Source organism: Pagrus pagrus (genome assembly GCF_965226575.1).
Source record: "Pagrus pagrus genome assembly, chromosome: 4".
Lineage (NCBI taxonomy): Eukaryota > Metazoa > Chordata > Actinopteri > Spariformes > Sparidae > Pagrus > Pagrus pagrus.
The window spans coordinates 1,636,485-1,656,421 of record NC_140188.1 but is presented as its reverse complement, the minus strand read 5'-3'; the positions used below and the strand labels follow the sequence as shown (position 1 = coordinate 1,656,421).

The 19,937-nt window shown below is 44.4% G+C and overlaps 1 protein-coding gene across 1 annotated transcript in view; it reads left to right on the top strand.

Annotated features, from left to right (window-relative positions):
- timm50 (translocase of inner mitochondrial membrane 50 homolog) overlaps positions 1-19,716 on the top strand; it is a 32,629-nt gene extending 12,913 nt beyond the window's left edge. Inside the window, 7 exon segments of the mRNA XM_084351656.1 lie at positions 8,074-8,132; positions 9,421-9,540; positions 11,219-11,323; positions 12,328-12,426; positions 17,482-17,638; positions 18,539-18,645; positions 18,740-19,716. Coding sequence (XP_084207782.1) covers positions 8,074-8,132; positions 9,421-9,540; positions 11,219-11,323; positions 12,328-12,426; positions 17,482-17,638; positions 18,539-18,645; positions 18,740-18,838 — 746 coding nt within the window. The 3' untranslated portion in view covers positions 18,839-19,716.
- Positions 19,717-19,937: the final 221 nt, after the last annotated feature.

Here is a 19,937-nt window from a genome sequence, read left to right as displayed (position 1 = left end):
ACATCTCCACACATTCAGGAGCTCAGATGATTTAGCTGCCGACGGCTGACTGACCTTTCAGATCAATCTGCTGAGAAATGTCTTCTAAACGAGTTCTGATCGCCTGCTGCTACCAATAATCACTTCATCAATACCTCTCTGTCCCCGAGGTCCAGTCTGTGTCTCCTGCCTGCACATCTCCCTCCTCCTGAGTCCACCCCTCCACCCCTCCATCCATCATAAAATACTCCCCGAGGTCCATTTTGTCCTCATCTGACTACAGACCTCCATCTCTCCATCCCTCCCTCTGTGTCTGTAACTTTATTACCGTCTCACCTCTTTTTTCCTTGCCTGTCACTATCGGTCTGTCCATCTGTCTCCATCTCTCTCCTGGTTTCTGGCTCCCCGAGGTCCTCGGCTCGTAAAGATAATGTGTTGTTTGCAGCCGGCAGCTTGTTGGTTCTGGCTGACGCTGATGTTTCTTGACTGAAACTAAAACTGCAGAAAAAGTGAATGAAGTCTGGTCAGGACAGAGCGGGGACAGGAGGAGGGATGGATGGATGTGTAGATGGATTGATTGATTGATTGATGGACAGAAGGATGGATGGGTTGATTGATTGATGGACAGAAGGAGGGATGTGGCTGCCGGACCGGTACTGGACCTCCGGGGAACACTGAGGTATTGACGAAGGGATTATTGGTATCAGCAGGCGATCAGAATTCGTTTAAAGGCAGAGTTCTGTCGCGGCAGATCGACCTGGTGTAAACCCTCACTGCTGTCACACACACACACACACACACACACACACACACACACACACACACACACACACACACACACACTCTCTCTCTCTTTGGTTTTCCAGTTTCTCAGACGAGTCGTCGTCTGAGCTACTGGTGGTTATTTTGTAGCATATCAACAGGTGATGGAGAGGAGGTGATGTTTTCACCTGTGTCTGTTGGTTGGTTGGTTTGTCAGCAGACGTGGATGGAGGATGTGACCCAGAATAGACCTCAGTAACTTTTGTTGCGGATCAGGACAAAGGGACGGATCCAGAGATTTTATTCTCCTGTTCTTGGACATGAGAGAGCGTTACACTGTGACGCAGTGTGTTGAAATGTGTTTAACTTGATTTTGGATGAGGCTTTTATTGAACTAACCAGGTTGTTGGGCCTTGGCGGGAGTACGCACTCTACTGAGCCCCATTCTAGTTAAAAATTTTACAATTTATTATTTGTGAGGTGTTTTTTTTTTTTTAAAGAAATAACTTCAGAAGGAACCAGTGGACTTGGACCTGAGAGCCACAGAGAGGAAGACGGAGATTGTTGAGACGGTGTCGAGCTTCGGTCGTTTCTAGAGAAACATCACTTAAAGAGAAATGTTTGCTGACAGACTGAATATATCTTGAGTTTTGGACAGTTAGTTTGACACAACAAGACTTTTGCGACGTCACCTTTTGGCTGTTTGTATGAAAGTTGATTTTAGAGAGTTGTCAAATACTGACGCTTTGGGATGGCAGCCGACCCGACCCACAATCCCAAAGTGTATTAGAAATTAACTTTCTTACACACTGGATTTGTTCACAGTGAGAAACATGTAAAAAAAGCCGACTTATCCTTTAATGAAGCTCTTTAACCGCTGTCTGAGGATTGCGAACCTCAGCTGACACAGCAACAGTGAAAGTCTTCCAGCAAACTGACAGAAGTGTTGATTAACTTGGTTTTCATTTTATTTAACCAAGATTAATCATCTGAATCCACATTTGGATTTTGTAAGCCGCATTTTTACATAGAGATGGACAAACTTCGATCATTTTATTTGAGGCTTTTTAGTCATTATGAAGTCGTAGCAGCGAGAGACAAAGAGCCTGGATTTGAACCCACAACATCATGTTTACTTGAACAATGTTTTCATTCCGATCACATGATCATTACATCAGGTATGATTATTACATCATCACCTATTGATTTTACTGAAAGGTGATAAATGATACTGAACTATTACCCGCTGACTTCGACATTGCTCCGATCTAAACGCCCCTCTGCTCATTTCCCATCAGCCCTCCTCAGAGTAATGAGGGCCAATCATGACCTCGGGGACCTCTTAGGGACCTCAGGGCCGCGGACAAATATTCCCTGATGAGCTTAGAGACCAGGGTAAAAGTTCACGATCCCTCAGGGACTCCTTCATGTCCTTCATCTCCTCCTCCTCTTCCTCCAATCCTCTCGATCCTCCCTAACTTTTATATCTTCAACCTCTCTTCTCCTCGCCTCCTCCATCCTGTCTTCCTCCTGGTGAGCGGAGGGATGGAGGGGTGGATAAATGGATGAGTCTTATGGGATGTGTTTGGCTACAGACTGTTTGTGTCCAAGTGGCGGCATTCGTGTGCATGATGCAGAGGAGTGTCGGATACCATAGCAACCAGGAAATGTGACACCTCGTACACACACACACACACACACACACACACACACACACACACACACACACACCATCCCCTTGGATTGACCCTTGATCCTCACAGGCTAACATTTATACTTGACGCTGTTTCTTTGGCGGCTGTATAAATAGATACAATTTGAAAAAAACAAGACATCTGTTCCTGAAGCACAAAATCCAGAAACCACATCCTCTACTCAAACCTTTATCTGAGGCTGACAGTGGGTCAGAACCAACCAGCAGGAACGGATCATGACATTTAAGTCAATGAATCCATCAGTGCCGAGTGTTTTAATAATCGATTAATCAGTCTGAGTAATTATTTAAGTAAGGAAAAGTCAGAAGTCTGTGATAAATGTGAATACTTTCTGGTTTCTCTCCTCCTCTGTGACATTTGAGGACGTCATCTTGGTTCTGATCTGACATCATACGGACCAAACAACTGACTGATGAACTGATCAAATAATCGACCCAAAATAAAATGTTTCTAAATTATATAAAAATCTGTATTTAAATAACCTAAATGATTCGATTATAGTGATCTCAAACATATAACCTGAGTGTGTGTGTGTGTGTGTTCATGCTGCTCTAACATGAACACACACACTGTTTCCTTCCCCGGAGGCCAGACACACACACACACACACACACACACACACACACACACGCAGGCACTCTGATCCAAACATTACAGAGGCCCGGCCACGCTGCCGTTTGTCACCCGGAGAGGAGGAGGAGGAGGAGGAGGAGGAGGAGGAGGAGGAGGTGGTGGAGGAGGGAGGTGTTGTTGTGAAGCAGATGCTGAGCCTGACCACAGCCGCTTTTGTTTGGGACAGAGGCCCCTTCATCCATCTCTCCACACCTCCATCTTTACCTCTCTCTTCATCCCTCTTTCATCTGATTTCCCCTTTTTCCCTCCTTTTCTTTCCCTCCATCTCCTCCCTTCATTTTCTCTTTTCTCTCTTGTTCCTCCTTCAGTATTTTACCTTTCTTCGTCCCTTCATCCCTCTTTCTTTCTCGTCTCCTTCCTTTACTTCATCCTGCAGTCTCTACTCTTATCCTTTATTTCTTGTCCTGCTCCCTCGTTCCTTATTTCCTCCCCTCTCTGTTCACCTCCTCCCCTCTTCACTGGTTTCCTAACCGTCTCTTTCTGTTTATCCTTCCTCCTTTCTTTTCTCCTTCTCTCATTATTTTCATCAGCCCCTCCCTCCTTCATTCCTCCTCTCTCCCTCCATAACTGGCTTTTGTCAACTTGTTTTCCTCTCCACCTCCTCCTCCTCTCTATTTATGTCCTCTCTTTCTTTTTTCATCCTCTCTTTACAGCTTATTGCTGCTGTAAAAGGACATATTTTCCCACACCGCGACACATGTGAAACAAAGTAGAATTTAAAGTGTTCCTTCAATCCTGAAACAGTTTTTCTGTTTCATGATTGAAATATAATTAGTTTTTTCCACATTGTAAATCCAGTGTCCAGTGACCGTCATCATCATCATCTGCTTCTACTTCATTTGGCATTTTTAGATCACAAACATTCTTCTCTGCAAAACGTCACCATAATCAAACACGTCGTAGGAATGGATGCTGCAGCTGTTGTTTGCTAAATGGCCCAAATCTGATCTGAGTATTCTCAGCAGTAAAGTGATCAGAGCCAAATACTTCAGTTTTTGAACAGTTCGTCCACAATCCAGGTGAAGTCTCATGGTTCACAAAACATTTCTGGAGCTTCACAGCAAAACAACGTTGCACCTGAAGTATCTGCGGGAGAAAAACAAAGAACTCCATTAAAACTCTGCAGAATCAGCGGTTAGTACTTCCTGTTTGCAGTGTACTCATGGACGTACAGACGACTATCACTGGATTACTGTGATATTGAAAAAACTTGATGTTTCTAAGGCAAGTTCTGCACATGTGAGGAGCGTCTGTTTTGAGGATTTCTAAGCAGATTTGAGGAGTCATCATCTCCTCCCTCCGTGCTGATGGAAGTCAGGTGAAGTTTCATAGTCCACAAAACATTTCTGGAGCTTCACATTAAAACAGCATTAGAACGTAGAATTCTCCTAAACAAAAGACGCTCCTTACATGTGCAGAACTTGCCTTAGAAACATCATGTTTTTAAGTTTTCTTCAGTATCACAGCAATCCAGTGATAGTTGTCTGTACATCCACAGGTTCACTGCAAACAGGAAGTGCTAACAGCTGATTCTGCAAAGTTGTAATGGAGGTTTGGTGGTCCTTTTTATGTTTGTTTTGTGGACTATGAAACCTGACTTTCCATCAGCATGGAGGAGGAGATAATTACTGTTTTTCCATTTCTGTGTGTTGATGTTCCTTCAACATCCTTGTAGTAAAATCTGCCTCCCCACTGCCATACCCAGTAGCCAAATCTCTACACTAAACTAGTAAAATAACCTCAGCCATGATATATTTAGCCTCAGCAATCAACCAGATCAGTTTCAGGGCGAAGGGAAAGTTGTTTGGCCCCGCGTCGGCCCACCCAGGCCGGTTTCAAGGAAAACACAAACAGCCCTGATCTGACAGCTCGACTGAGCGGAGGCCTCTCACACAAAGAGCCGACATTGACTATGAAAGGAAGACCGTTAGAGAGGGAGAGAAGATGAAAGGAGAGGAACAAGAGAGGAGAAGAAAGAGGAGAAGGTGGCCTCTCGTCCTTCACTCCCAGAATATCATCAGCATGACGTGAGGCGATTCACATCCTCTCCTGATGACAAGCACCAGTACGAGCAGGTCCAAGTAACAATATCTGGGTTATTAGACCGTAAGAATCACAAATTAGAGACACTTTGACTCCTGGTCGGCTGAAAGTGACATTTTTAAACATCGCCGCCTTCCTCCACTCAGTCGTGGAGGCTGACCGGATAACAAACACTCTCCATCCTCTCTCTGTCCTCCTCTGTTCATCCACCCATCAGCCACCCTGAGACATCACTTCCACTCCTCCATCCTCCCCCATCACCACCACCACCACCACCCCTCCTCCTCCACCCCCCAGTCTCCAACAATTAACATAATAAAAGCTGCTTTAATCTGGACCCCCCCCCCCCAAAACACACACACACACACATCACAGAAGGCATCCTCACATACTGAAGAGCTGACATCATGGGGATATACTGCAATATACTGCATACCACACACACACACACACACACACACACACACACACACACACACACACACACACACACACACACTCTCACTCACTCACTCACTCAGCTTTCCTATTACAGGGTGTGTTTGGTTCGTTCCCAGGGGAAAGGTTACTCGACAGCCAAGCTTACACTCCATCATTGCCTGCATGCGTGTGTGTTATCACTCCACTCCATCTCATTCCTCAAAGCACACAGACACACACGCACACGCACACACACACACACACACACACACACACACACACACACACACCCCTTCTGTTTATTTATTTCTTCCCGGTGTGTTTGTTTCAGATGATGCAGCAGAAATGAGCTCTGAAGTGTGTCTGTGTTGAAAATGGTTTCAGATGAGCGAGAGACAAAACTCACAACTCGGCCACGGTTTGTCCAGAACTTGAAAGGCGTCTGCAGTCTTGAGTTTTTGCGGTGTGTCCTGCAGCCCGTCAGTGAAAGACACGCTCATCAGCGAATGAGTGCACGAGAAGAGAAACTCATCAAAAGTTAACTTCCCATTTTTATTTTGAGAGTTTCTATGAGCCACTTACAGTTCATGAGCAGAGTCATTTCATCAAATGAAAAACGGTGTTTCAACTTTCATACCGGCCATAAAAACAATCAATGTTTTGGTGTTGCACTCTGAAAATATCAGGTAACCTCCCCAAACAAAACCCTGTTCCACTGGCTTGATTGACCTGCAGGGTGCATGGTCCTTGGCAGTTACCCACGCTGCCTTGCTGGAAATGTGGCCCCATATTTTCCTCTCGTTTTATTCTCATAACTTAACACTCATAGCGAGTGGATTAGATCTTTTATTGTCCAGAAACAGACCCACTAACTGTGTTTCATCTGCTGCCAGGAGCTGTTCTCTGGTTCTTCCCTCCAGTTTGTATTTTTCCCTTGAAGTCTGCATGTTCATTAGTGCTGCGACTAAGGATTATTTTCATTGTTGATGATTCTGTAGATTATCATTTATTATATCAACTTTTCTTACAAATAGGTCCTTTTTTAAAGCTCAAGATGAGGTCATCAAATGTCTTGTTTTGTCTTCAACACAAAGATATTCAGTTTAATGTCGCAAATATCACATTTAACAAGCTGACATCAAACTGGTTAATCGCTCATCAAAATAGTTGGTGATTAATCTAAACCAATCGATTAATCGTGGCAACTCTGATGCTCGTAAACTCTTCATCAGTTGCGCTGCATCTAAATTCACGTTGACTTCCGTAGAGAAGCTGCTTCATCAGCTAAAAGTTCTCTCTGGGCCCCAGTTTGCTGTAAGAAAGGATTAAAGCTTCGGCTCGCTCACATCTTTGACCCGTGAAACTGATTTTCTGTACATCCGTCCTCTCTAACCTTTTGCTCCACCTCTGATCTTTACTTACCTCCCCATCTGCTAACACCACACATACATTTATACGCACCCACACGTGTGAAAGCGTCAGCGCGTCTTCACAGCAGGACCGTGGCAGATGGCTTCTGCTTCCTGCTTCAGCACGCTGCTATGAACTCTGGGGTATTGAGTCCCTCGGGACCAGAGCGTGCTAGCTTCAGCGTGTGTTTGGAGAGAGAGAGAGAGATGGACGACTAGAGAGGCACGCGTTTGTGTGTATCATGTTATTGTGCTCCTGTTTGCAGTAATGAGCCTGCGGCCCCATGGGAAACGAAGTCTTTATTATTATTAGTCATTAGCGCACTGACAGCTGGAGGTGCTGTTAGCAGGACTCGGCTCGCTGGCTTATCAGCAGCAGCATCAGCAGCTCATTGAACAGTTTGGAGCTGCAGGTCAAACCAGGTGACACCTCCGATCACCACGCTGATAATATCTGTGGTCAGCTTCATCCCGACCAATCAGATCGCATCCTTGTGTTTGGATGTTCCCTGTTCCTGTGCTTCGACTGAATGATAATAATATTAGAGGTTTTATGGTTTGTGGACATTTGGAAAAACTGCATAATTAGGTTGGGGCGACATTGTCCCAGAAATAATAGCAATAAACAATATTGGTGCATTTTCGGAGCATTTTGTGCCACTGAAATCATTATATAACTGCAAAATGATGCAGGTGCAGGTTAAAGAAGAGCAGTCTGCAGCGAACAAGGTTAAATATGTTGTTATGAAAAATGTTAGAGTACGAGATCAGTAACTACTCGGCTTCAAACAGCTGCATTGATTGTTTGTCCAGACAGACTCATCGAGCTGCTCAGATGTTATCAGCTGTTAGTGATGGCGTCTCCTCAGGGAGTTGTAGTTTTTATGACTCATTAACACTACAACTGTGTTCACTCTGGTTCACCTCTGTGAGTCAAAGGGGATCTAACCACAGAAAGTATTATTTTTCTTTTGTGTCCACCTGCGTTTGTGGTTGATTCTCCACTTCCTGCTCTCTCTCTCTTTGTTTGTCCTTAAATTTAAATTATTTTTGAATCTCATTCTGTTTCCTGGACATTTTTCAACTGTTGTTGTTTCCTCTCTCTCTTTCAGATCCTCCAGTTGTCCAGCAGTTGAAAAGAACCTACAAATACTTCAAGGACTACAGACAGGTGAGCAGTCGCACATCCTGAACTTCATCAGTCAGATCATTCAGTTTAAAACTATTCAATGAGAAAGCAGGACTGTAGCCTCCCCTGACGAAACTGAGGTCGTCCGGTTTGGTCTGTACTGAAACTTTGTTGAGCAGCTGCATGTGGAGGGTTTGTAAGGCCCAAAGAAAAAGGACTTTTTCTTCTCCAGATTTAATGTCATGGCAGAGTTCAGAGAGAGAAATCTGATCTTTTATGTTTGTTTGCACATTATCTCTTGTATTATAAACTGTATGACCAGCACACACACACGTATGCAGTGTTGGGAAAGTTACTTCCAAAATGCAATATATTACATATTACTAGTTACCTTCATTATAAGGTAATATATTACCTTACAGTATTACTGTCTGCGTAATGTATTACACTTCTTTTTAGTTACTCTCAACAAAATGCCCAAATAACCTCTATAGAACAATGAAACAGCCTCGACCGGTTTAAATAGGTGAATGTCCTGGACACAGTGATGAGCCGGCAGAGCGTCACAGTCTGATATATGTTGTTGTTTTCATTAAAAACAACAACAAACGCTTCACTTCGGTCGGTGAAGTGGATTGTAACGCGTTACGAGACATAACTGTAGTAATAGATTACTGAAATATTATTAGTAACGCATTATATTACTCTGTTACTGCCAAAAGAAATATATTACTGTTACCCTCAACACTGCATATGTTCAGTAATACATCTTTGAGCAACTCAAATCTAAATGTCCTTGTTCTCACAGTCGTCCATGTGGTCGGAGGTTTTCTCAGTATTCTGTTTCTTCGTTTCGCTTTTACTTCTCTGTTACACGACTGTGAAACGTGATTTACAAAAAACACATGATCTGTTTTGAGTTACCAGAATGAATAGTGACGATATGAACAAGGCTTTACTGTAGAAACCAGACACATGATGGGAAAATGTTATTGTTGTTAGATTTCTGCAGTGAGGAGCTTTATGCAGCAGGAGCTATATTATATTTTGGGGGCTTTCTCAGTCAAAGTTGTGATGTAAAACTTTCATGAATGTATAATCTATAGGTTTGTTTTAATACGGGCATACCCCATCTTCCTGTTTGTGGTTTTCAGAGCGGTAACATGAGCTGATTCTGACTTTAAAAGGAAATACTGTGCAAGATTTTCCCACATAAAGCCGCCTCGCTGACTTCCTCATCTGACTCTAGAAGATGGTGTGAAATATGTTTGATTCATGAATGCAAAGTGTGACCTGCTGTTTCTGTGTGTGTCGACGGTGTCACGATCAGATGATCATCGAGCCGACGAGCCCGAAGCTGCTGCCCGACCCGCTGAAGGAGCCGTACTACCAACCTCCCTACACTCTGGTGCTGGAGCTCACCGACGTCCTGCTGCACCCGGAGTGGTCGGTACGTGTCTTCAGTCAACTCTTCCACTCCAGGAGTCCTCCTGATGCTTTGATATACAAAATAATCTGATACGGGTTTTTCCACGTTATTCTCCTTCATTGATAAAACCCAGAATGTATGAAATTGGCCTCAGACTAGCTGTGATGTCATAAATCCTGCAGGGACGTCCAGATATTTCACTGAGATTGTCGGAGAAACGGAGAAACTTAAATCCTTGTTAAACAAACTCAACGATGAAGCTCCAACATCACAATGAAGAAGTCAAGATAAGATGTGAAAATAGACTCATTCATTTAAAGGAACAGTTCACCCAAACATGTAAACTCAGTCTTCATCTCCTCCCTCCATGCTGATGAAAGTCAGGTGAAGTGTCGTAGTCCGAAAAACATTTCTGGAGCTTCACAGTAAAACAGAGTTGCAGCATTCTGCTGAACACCTGAAGCAGCTGGAGACTTTGGAGATTTGACCTTTTGGGTGAACTGTTCCTTTAAATCTCCATCAAATATAAAGCTGGTCCTTTGTTAGCTCAGTGTTTTTGTGACGTTGCACCTGTCCTGATGAATGTGTCAGATTAGTAACATGGAGATTATGAGTCAAACTTCAGACGTAACGTTTGACAGATTTTCATCTCATAACAAACAAAAAGCAGAAGAAAAGAAATCAGGTAACAGTTGAAGACGTGACGGAGGAGGAGGAGTGGGGCTCAATGGTTTTATGGGACAGGTGGAGGATATGGAGTGTGTGACGGAGGTGTGTCCCACCACCTGTCGACTTCTTGTTGTCTGCTGAGACACTCCCCCTTTACACCACACACACACACACACACACACTGTCCACCTACCTGACAGGTGTGCAGCAGCCGTAACTCGACACCTGCTGCCTGTTAAAACAGACGAACACACAGAAGTAACTGCACCTGCCCACCCACTTGAAGCTTACTTCCTGTCTCAGACAAACACACACATGCACACACACACACACACACACACACACACAGTAACTGCATCAACTGTCACCAACATTTTATAGTCGCAGTTAAAGCTGCAGATGATCAACAAGTCCTGAGCATGAATGAAGAAAAAATGCTCTACTGTGTTAAAACATTTCACAGTCTGTTCTGTCTACACACACACACACACACACACACACACACACACACACACACACACACACGTCTGATAGCCCTCAGGTTGTTGATGGTGTGTGTGTGTGTGTGTGTGTGTTTAACTCACAGCAGCAGCAAAACAGGAGTGACCTGAGTGGAAAAGGTCACAACCTCTGAGCGTCTGACCGTAACTAAACAACGGCTGTCGCCAACACACACACACACACACACACACACACACACACACACACAGCCTACCTGCCGACCGACTGAACAACTGTCTGATAAAAACAAACAAAAACTTGAGGATTACTAAGAGCTCAGGTTACACGAGCAGCTCTGGATGTTGCTCCCTGCAAAATATATCGTTTTTGCTGAATCCACCCTCTCAGCCCGGCCATCCACCGCTTCATTTAGCATTTTTTTAATAATGTTTAGCACAAAAAATGTCCCATGCAAGTTTTCTGAAGTCATATGTGAACATGCGAGTTTCTTTGAGGTGTGTGGTCCTGCATCGTTACTGAAAACAGCGAATACGAGTCAGATCTTTAATTTCTCTGTCTGTGTGTCCAGTTGTCGACAGGTTGGAGGTTTAAGAAACGTCCGGGCATCGACTACCTGTTCCAGCAGCTCGCACCGCTCTACGAGATTGTCATCTTCACCGCAGAGACTGGCATGGTGAGTCCTACACACACACACACACACACACACACACACACACTCACACACACACTAGCCTGTAGTTGATTTAGTCTTGTTTATCAGTAAATAAGCCCTCAGAGGTTTCACTGTCATGCTGATGTGCTGTTTGCTGTTTTTTCTGTTGCTTCAGTCGTTCACTGACGGGAGCAGCAGCTGCCTGAAGGAATCACACTGTTTAAACATTATTTTAATAACACATGAACGGTTGATGAGCTTTTAGACACGTTGTTAGTCACTGAAATTAAAAGTGACGTCAGTGGACTCATTTCATTTTATGTCCTTTTGCCATTAGCTTGTTTAGGAGTAACCACACACGTTAGACAATTAACTAATCCTGAAACAAATGAGTCTCTGCAGGGCCTCAAAGGTTTTATTAAATGTTATTTAACTTTATTAACAGTTGTTCATTGATTCAACATGAAGCTGCAGCCAGTTAATTCACCTATTGGCACCTTGAAAGCTCACTCATTAACATGTTAGATCTGTTTTGTTCAATACAACCTGTTGTGGTTTTTATGTGTTATGTGCTCAACTATAATAAACAGAAGTTAATTGTTGCTGTCCCTTTGAGATGCTAACGCAGTCGTAGCTCAGCTCTCTGCTTTGTTTGTGTGTGAAGTGTGCCGACTTGTTTACAGTCGTTTAAAGGCCATAAACACTGAGAGAGGCAGACAGACGGACGCTGAGGGGGTTTCCCTCGCAGTGAAACATCAGTTACTCATTTTTAAGTTACTCTCCATTAATTGATTCAAGATAGTTGAAAGTGCCCTTCACAATTTCCCAGAGCGTCAGGTGACGTCTTCAAACTGTCCAAAAGCCTAAAAATGATTGTTTCCCATGATACAGGAGAAGCTGGAAGCAGAGCGCAGTCGTCCTTTTTGCATGAAGAGTCGGTTTAATTGAACTGAAGATGTAGTTTTGTGCTGTGTCACGGCTGTGGATGATGATTATTTTCCTTCTCTTTCCTTGTTTGCGTGCAGACGGCGTATCCTCTGATTGACAGCATCGATCCTCAGGGTTTCGTCATGTATCGCCTCTTCAGAGATGCAACGCACTACATGGAGGGGCATCATGTGAAGGTACGGTGTGTGTTTGACGTGTGAAGGTAACTTCTCACTCGGGAATCAGAACAGAGACGGAGAGCTAATTTCTCTCCTGCGTCGTCTTCGTTTAAATGAAACCACGTTTAGTTTTAACGGTTGCAGCTGCTCCATGAAAACATTATGGCTCCTGACTCCTGATGGACACGATCACTGCTTTACAGCCCAGAGTTAATGATCAGCTCAAGTTAAAAGAAAACCCAGTAAGAACCAGCCTGAAACCTGCAGAATAAACTGGGTCCAACACAAACTCTGACATTTAGCCTTCAACAGTCCAGCCTCTGTGAGACCGGTACGTAGTGTCGGGTGAACACAGTGAATCAAATCAAATGATGAGGAGTGAGGAGAGGACACAGAGTGCATAATAAGAAATAATGATTAATCATTAATAATATATGAAAAATGTTGAAAAGATTTAACTGCTGACATGATCTGTGTTTGATGTAAAATCAGAGTCGGCTACATGAGGAGACAAAAGAACAGATAGAAACATAAAATTATTGAATTTAAAATGAAATAACACAAAATAATGACTTCATTTTAGAGACAGAGCTTCTGTCTGTCGCTGTTCAACAACTGGCCAATGAAATTAAAATACAATAAAAAATTAACAAAACAAAGGAATTTGTTTATTTTCTTGCTGATATTTTTTATTTGTCTCGTGTTGCCTTTACACTCCAGAGATAAAGACGCCTCACACAGTGACTTTAAGTGTTTAAACTGTTTTACAATTACAATTTTCAGTCTATTCTCTCATGTTGAGTGAATAAAATAAATGTGTTTTTTTACAGGAGAGAAATGTATTCATTACTGTATGTAAAACACTTGACACATTATGTTTGTGTTGAAGTTCCTCATAACTTTTTATGTTGCTATCGTTTGCAACATTAAAGTCTGCGTAATTTAATTTGCTCAGACTCAGAATTTAGATTTATTCACACGGACTCTGAACAGCGAGGCTCCAGTTCTGTCAGTGATCCACTGTTCATCCTCCATCTAAAGCAGATGAAATTAAAACCTGACCGTAAACACACTCTGACACGCAGCCTGAACTCAGACGAACTGGAACTGTTGATCTGAACTTGTTTATCTCTGAAATGTGTTTTCTGTCTGAAGAATCTTATTTTTATTTCAGTTTAATAGACGAAGTCGTTTCTCGATCAAACACCTGAACACTTTGACAGCGACAGGCTGCGTCGCCCCCCGTGTCTCCTCTCTTTAGCTGCCTTCTGCCGCCGCCATTGATTTGTCCTCCTCCTCACCGCCACAATAGACCTCCCTCCTCCTCCCCTCCTCCTCCCCTCTGTCTCCCCTCTGTCTCCCCTCTCAGGCCTCATTAACCTTCTGCCTCCCTCCCTCTCTCCACTCTTCCTCTTATCTCACCTCCCGTTCACCCTCCTTCACCCCTGCCGTCCTTCCTCTCCTCCTCCTCATTTCCTTTGCTCCATTTCTTCTTACTCCCTCCTTCATGTTTCTCCCCCTTCTTCCTCTTCACCCCCCCCCTCCTCCTCCTCCTCCTCCTCCTCCTCCTCCTCCTCCTCTTCCTTCTGTCTCCCTCCAACTGTCATCTCTGTGTGTGTTATTGACGAGCAGTCTGGAGGTTTTAAGGAGCTGGTTAACCTACTTCCCAGAAAGAAGAAGACACACTTATCATCTCATCTCCATAACGCCAAGACAGACCTTGAATGCAACAGATGCTAAGAGAGAGTTATTAATGCTCCATATGCTGAGGGAGAGTTATTAAAGCTGCATATGTCAAGAGAAAGTTAACCCCCGTGATATTAAACAATGTTGTTTGTATCGTGTCGTGGATGCTCTTTCTCTGCCGTCGATAATCCGATCAAACATTAAATCTGCTTCAGTGCACAGAAAAACATAAAGTCTGCAGCAAACACACTTTCTGTTGAAGCTGTTCTGGGTTTTTTGCACTAAAACACTTTAAAAAGTAAACACCGTTATTATGATATGTTTTTTTACTGCAGCCGGGAGTAACACGACTCCTGACATCAAGTCACATTGCCTCAGTGGTCTTCACAGTCAGGAGTCTCCGTCCTGAGACCCTCGATTCGAGTGAGGAAAAACTTCCCACAATATAAAACAAAATCGTACACAGATTTCATCGACAGGATATCTGATGCTACTGAAGATATAACACGTGTGAAGAATGTGGATCCAGGAGGACGACCTCCTCTGTCACCGTGGTGACCTGGAGTTAAATCAAACAGGTGTCTCAAAAAGTACAAAAAAGAGATTCAGTTAGAAGTTACAGAAGTACCGAGACAGCAGGACACCTGAGAGGACATGAGTCTCACGGTCTTGTTTGAGGGGGATTCGGGTTTGGCCGTGATTGCGAGACGTCGCCGCAGCCCACCGGGGTCTGTTGTAGTGATGTCTCAGTGTCTGTTGATTTGAATTGTGAATTTTGAGACTTCCTCTTCTTTACGGACCATTAACAGGGCAGATATTTTGACTTGTCAAAGCCTCTAGCTCCCCTAAAGGGAGCGCAGCCGTCATGAATGTTAGATATTCAGCTTTAACAAGTCAAAATGTCCGCCGTGAAAAGGGTCTACAGCTGGTGGGATGTACCAGGACTGATGGTCTTCCCGGTGTGACCTTTTCCTCTGCTGACAAACTTCACATTTTGTTGGTGGTAATTATCAAATTATCTCAGTAAAGACTCGACATCATAAACTTCACAAACATGGATGTATTTCTAAGCTCTCATGTGAAGTTTAACTAACACAGTGTGGATGTTCTGTCCACCAGCTGTGTCGTTTCCATCCGTCTGATTTGGTTTCAGATATGTTGTAATAACCACAAACAGCTCCGCTGATATTAATTCCAGCGTCGACCCTTCCTCAGCCGCAGCCTCTTATAAACCTGAACAACACGCAGCTATTGTTTGCTGGCCTGCATCTGAGCGTCGGCTGCAGGCCATCCTCAGATGGATCAGACGTCTTATTGTTTGTTGGCTGTTGCCGGGATAAGAAACACAACACAACAGTTGGATTAACTGTCTTCCTTCCAACTTTGTTGTATTTGTTCTGGCCTGCTGTCCACGCAGGGTTTACTGTCAGGAGATAAAGTGGGTTTCTGTGCCTCTCATGCTCCTCGTGTTGAGTTTATACATCTGAGACTGATTTATTTATTATTTATTGATATCCCCCGTCCTCAGCCCGACTCACAACACACACACACGCAGCCTCTTCAGCTGTTGGCAGAGTTTATTTAATGAAATTACAAAACAATTAAATGTAAGAATGGTGTCAGTTATTAGATCCATTATGTATGAATGTATGAACCATGTAGACCAGGAGAGTCCACACTTTAACTGAACCGTCACAATGTACTGCAGGCCTACACTCAACACTAATAATAATAATAATAATAATAATAAGGACAAGAGAAGAAGCTGAATAAAATAAGGAGTGGAAAAGAAGGAGAACAAAAGAAGAGGACGGAAGAGGAAGAAGAAGGAGGAGAAGAAGGAGAAGGAGGAGGAGAAGAAGAAGGAGGAGAAGAAGAAGGAGAAGGAGGAGAAGGAGACGTTGGCGTTGTCGTTCTCAACAGCGACTGCCTCTCTGAACCTTTTAGTTGTGACTTGAGGAACAATCATGAAGGTTGAGGATCTGCAGCAGACACAAATGTTTTAACCATGTCAGAGCGATGAGGAGGAGCAGCAGGAGGAGGAGGAGGAGGAGCAGGAGGAGGAGGAGGAGCAGGAGGAGGAGGAGGAGCAGCAGGAGGAGGAGGAGGAGCAGCCATGCTGTGATTTAATAACCAGTACAACAAACTCTGTGACGGACTGGAAACCAGTGAAGTTCTGACAGCTTGATACTCTTTTATTCTCTTCTTGTAATAAATGATCCAGACCCAGCTCAGACCAGAAGTTGTTTCCAGGCCGCTGGTTAACCTCCTGCCTGCAGTCACACACACACACACACACACACACACACACACACACACACAGTAACATCAATGAAAGGTCGCGGCCTGACAACTTGCAGCGCTCCACACTTCTTCTCTCTCTGCTCTTTGTATGAAAATGCCTCTCGTCAAATCTGCCGTGTGATGTTATTGGCAGGAGCCATCTGTGGCTGCAGCCTAGTGCGGAGAGTAGAAACAGAAATGACATCTACTGCTGTGAGGAGCAGACGCTGCAGCAACGACAGCGTGTCAGGAAACGGCAGCAGATCTCCTTCTTCATACAACACGTCAGCAAGAATCAGTCAGGAAGAATATATGTTGTAAACAAAGTGCTATATTCTTTTGAAAAGTTGTTTTGTGGCAAATCTTTGAACTTGAGTAGCTTCAGTGCTACGTGCTAACAGTTCCTGCAGCCTCCTCAGGTTGGTCTCGTGACCACGCTGGATTAAACTGTTTGAAGTGAAAATGGGGGAGAACGTTCCTAAATGTCATTATTGTTCATCTGTGTGCGCGCGCACACACACACACACACACACACACACACACACACACACACACACACACTAAAGGAAGACAGATGCCTTTTATTCATTGGTTGTGAGGAGGATGGACGAATGTGTCCGCTCAGGTTTACACACACACACACACACACACACACACACAGTGTTTTGGGGTGGAGGCACCAGATGAGCCTGGTGATAGAGACAACGAGCAGCGTCCCTCTCCATCTGTCTCACACACACACACACACACACACACACACACACACACACACACACACACACACACACTGACAGTCACCAGCTGGAGCTACCAGAGAAAGTGTGTGTGTGTTTTGCGGCTTCTAATTTGAATATTGAGGATCATTAAGATAATAATAAAGTTGTGTATTTGATGAGGCTTTAAGAAGGTCAGCAGGGTCCTGCAGCTTATGTTGAGGAGGAGGAGGAGGAGGAGGAGGAGGAGGGATTAAAACAACACCAACAACTCAAAGTGTCTTTTAATTTAATTTTAATTTTATTTGTTTTATTTTTATTTTAGATGTGTGACGCGTCTCCCCTCTGTTCTGTTTGTTAACATCTGGACCCGTCTCTCTTTTGTGTTCAGGACGTGTCGTGTCTGAACCGGGACACCAGTAAGGTGATCGTGGTGGACTGTAAGCGGGAGGCGTTCAGCCTGCAGCCCTTTAACGGCATGGCGCTGAAGAAATGGGACGGAAACTCCGAGGACCGGACGCTCTACGACCTCGCCAACTTCCTCAAGAGTAAGAAGCCAAACAAGGCTTTCAGCGCTCCGTCTTCTTTCATTGTTTTTAATAGTTGTTGTTTCATCCTAAATGAGCCGTATAATCCTCCCTGAGTGTCTGAACCGGCTCGTCTAAAGCTCCCAAACTGACACGTTACAACTCGTTTCATCATCAGAACCACTAGTGCTGCAGATACAGTTCTGCCCGTAACTAAACCTGAACCACAGACTGATGTCTTTTAGTAACGGCCCTTATTCGTACAGATTTATGGGTTACAACAAATCCGGTCAGCACACACTCCATGAATCAGATGTTCGGTGAGTAAATGTCCGTGTTTTATTGGAGCTGGGAGAGTAAAAGATCAGAACCAGTGAATTCTTCTGGTTAAACTCGACCACTGAAAGCTCGGCTGTGTTTTTCTTAATGATTCGACTCCATCAGCCGATAAAAACGTCTCTGACTAAACTTACATTGTTGACGTCTAATGATTATTTTCATTTGAGTTTATTTCTGACTGACTAGAAATGCAACAACAAAATGTAGTTTTCTGTTTCAGCTTTTTGAGTCTCATGTTTCATTTGTATCATTTTACATTTTAAATCCGCTTTTCCAGTTTCCTCTGACTGCTGAGGTTTAATTACAGCCTGATTATTCTGAGTAGGGCAGTAAAATAATGAGCATTTTGATTTTATCTCCTTTTAATTTTTCTATTTCCTGTTTTGATTATGACCAAAAACATCCTCCTGAAACTGGAACTGTGATTTTCTAAACAACCGTCTCTGACTGGATTTATGAACACATCACATTTATAACAGAACAGTCTTGTCTCGGTGTGTTATGATGTTAAGATGTCTTATGATGAGCGGGAACACCGTGATGTGAACAGAAACGCGTGTTTGACCTCCTGCTCTCTTTCAGCCATCGCTCTGAGCGGCGTGGACGACGTCCGCACCGTGTTGGAGAACTACGCTCTGGAGGACGACCCCATCGACGCCTTCAAACGCAGACAGGCTCAGCTGGCACAGGTGGGTGGAGAAATCAAACGCACCCCGGTTCCGTTGCCTGGATCGTCTTTGATGTGACTGGTCTGGTCTCATGTGATTGGCTGTCTGTGTGCAGGAGGAGGAGCAGCGTCTGGCCGAGCTCTCCCAGCAGAAGAAACAGGGACTCTCTCTCGGCACCATCGCATCGCGGTTCTGGCGCTCCAAGCAGCAGTGAGCCCCGCCCCCCTCACACTTCCACCAATCGCAGCCCGGCTCGCCATCTGCGTCGAGGTGAGGGGAGGGGCCAGAGGACAGAGGGGGAGGCCGGGGAGACCTGCGTGCTGCAGCTGAGCGTCACAAGCAACCAATCACGTCTCAGTGGGCGGGTCTGCGGTGCTCGAACATTGGCCGGCCTCTGCACCAATGAGAAAGGCACTTCCTGGTTTGTAGGAGGCGGGGTGTCGGCGGCCCCCTCCCTCGGTCATCTTGGTGTCACCTGATGCGTCTCAAGCTGCTGATTGGTTAAAAAATAAGGAGACAGAGGATCCAGGTCAGGCTGAACTCTTGTTGCTGGTGGTTGGAGGCGGATCCAGGATCAGCGCTGTTATCGCCACTCCAGGCTGGCTGGTGGCCCCGCCGCTCACAGGATCTGACCTGAGATCAGCAGTGCTCTGTCCAAACCTTCAGAATGTGTATTTTATTTTATTTGTATTCCTGTGTGTGTGTCAGACTGTGCTGACGGGCTGCTGGAGATCATGTTAAAATATTATTGTTTATATAAAAAAAAATGGAAATAAACAATAAATAGTGTAACGGAGAGTTTATTGAATATGTGAGGCTGTCGGAGGGTCGGGCGGCGGTGACGTAGACGGGCGGCGGTGACGTAGACGGGCGAACGTCTGGGCTTTACAGACTGGATCGGCAGCTGAGCCACTGGTTGGAGAGAAGACACGAAGCTTCAGTCTTCCTCCTCGTCTCTTTCATTCTGTCTGGTTGTGATCTGTCTTATTCTACGTTTTTCTTATTGTCAGCAAATCACATTAAAAAAAAAAAGACCCAAACCAACAATGTGTGTTCTGTCTGACTTCCTGTCTGTGGCTGTCTGCGCCGAGCCCGTTGGTTCCATCTGAAGAAAAATAAAAACACATCACAAATATGTAGTTTCATTTTTGGAGGAGACGGATGAATCCCTGTTGGTCATATTCACACGGCGGCCATTTCCCTCTGATGGTCGGCTGATGTCGTACCTGTGCTCCAGGTGTGGAGTCGCTTCAACGTATAAATTCAAATTGTTTTAATTTCACCACTTCCTGATTGATCAGCGACTGACAGGG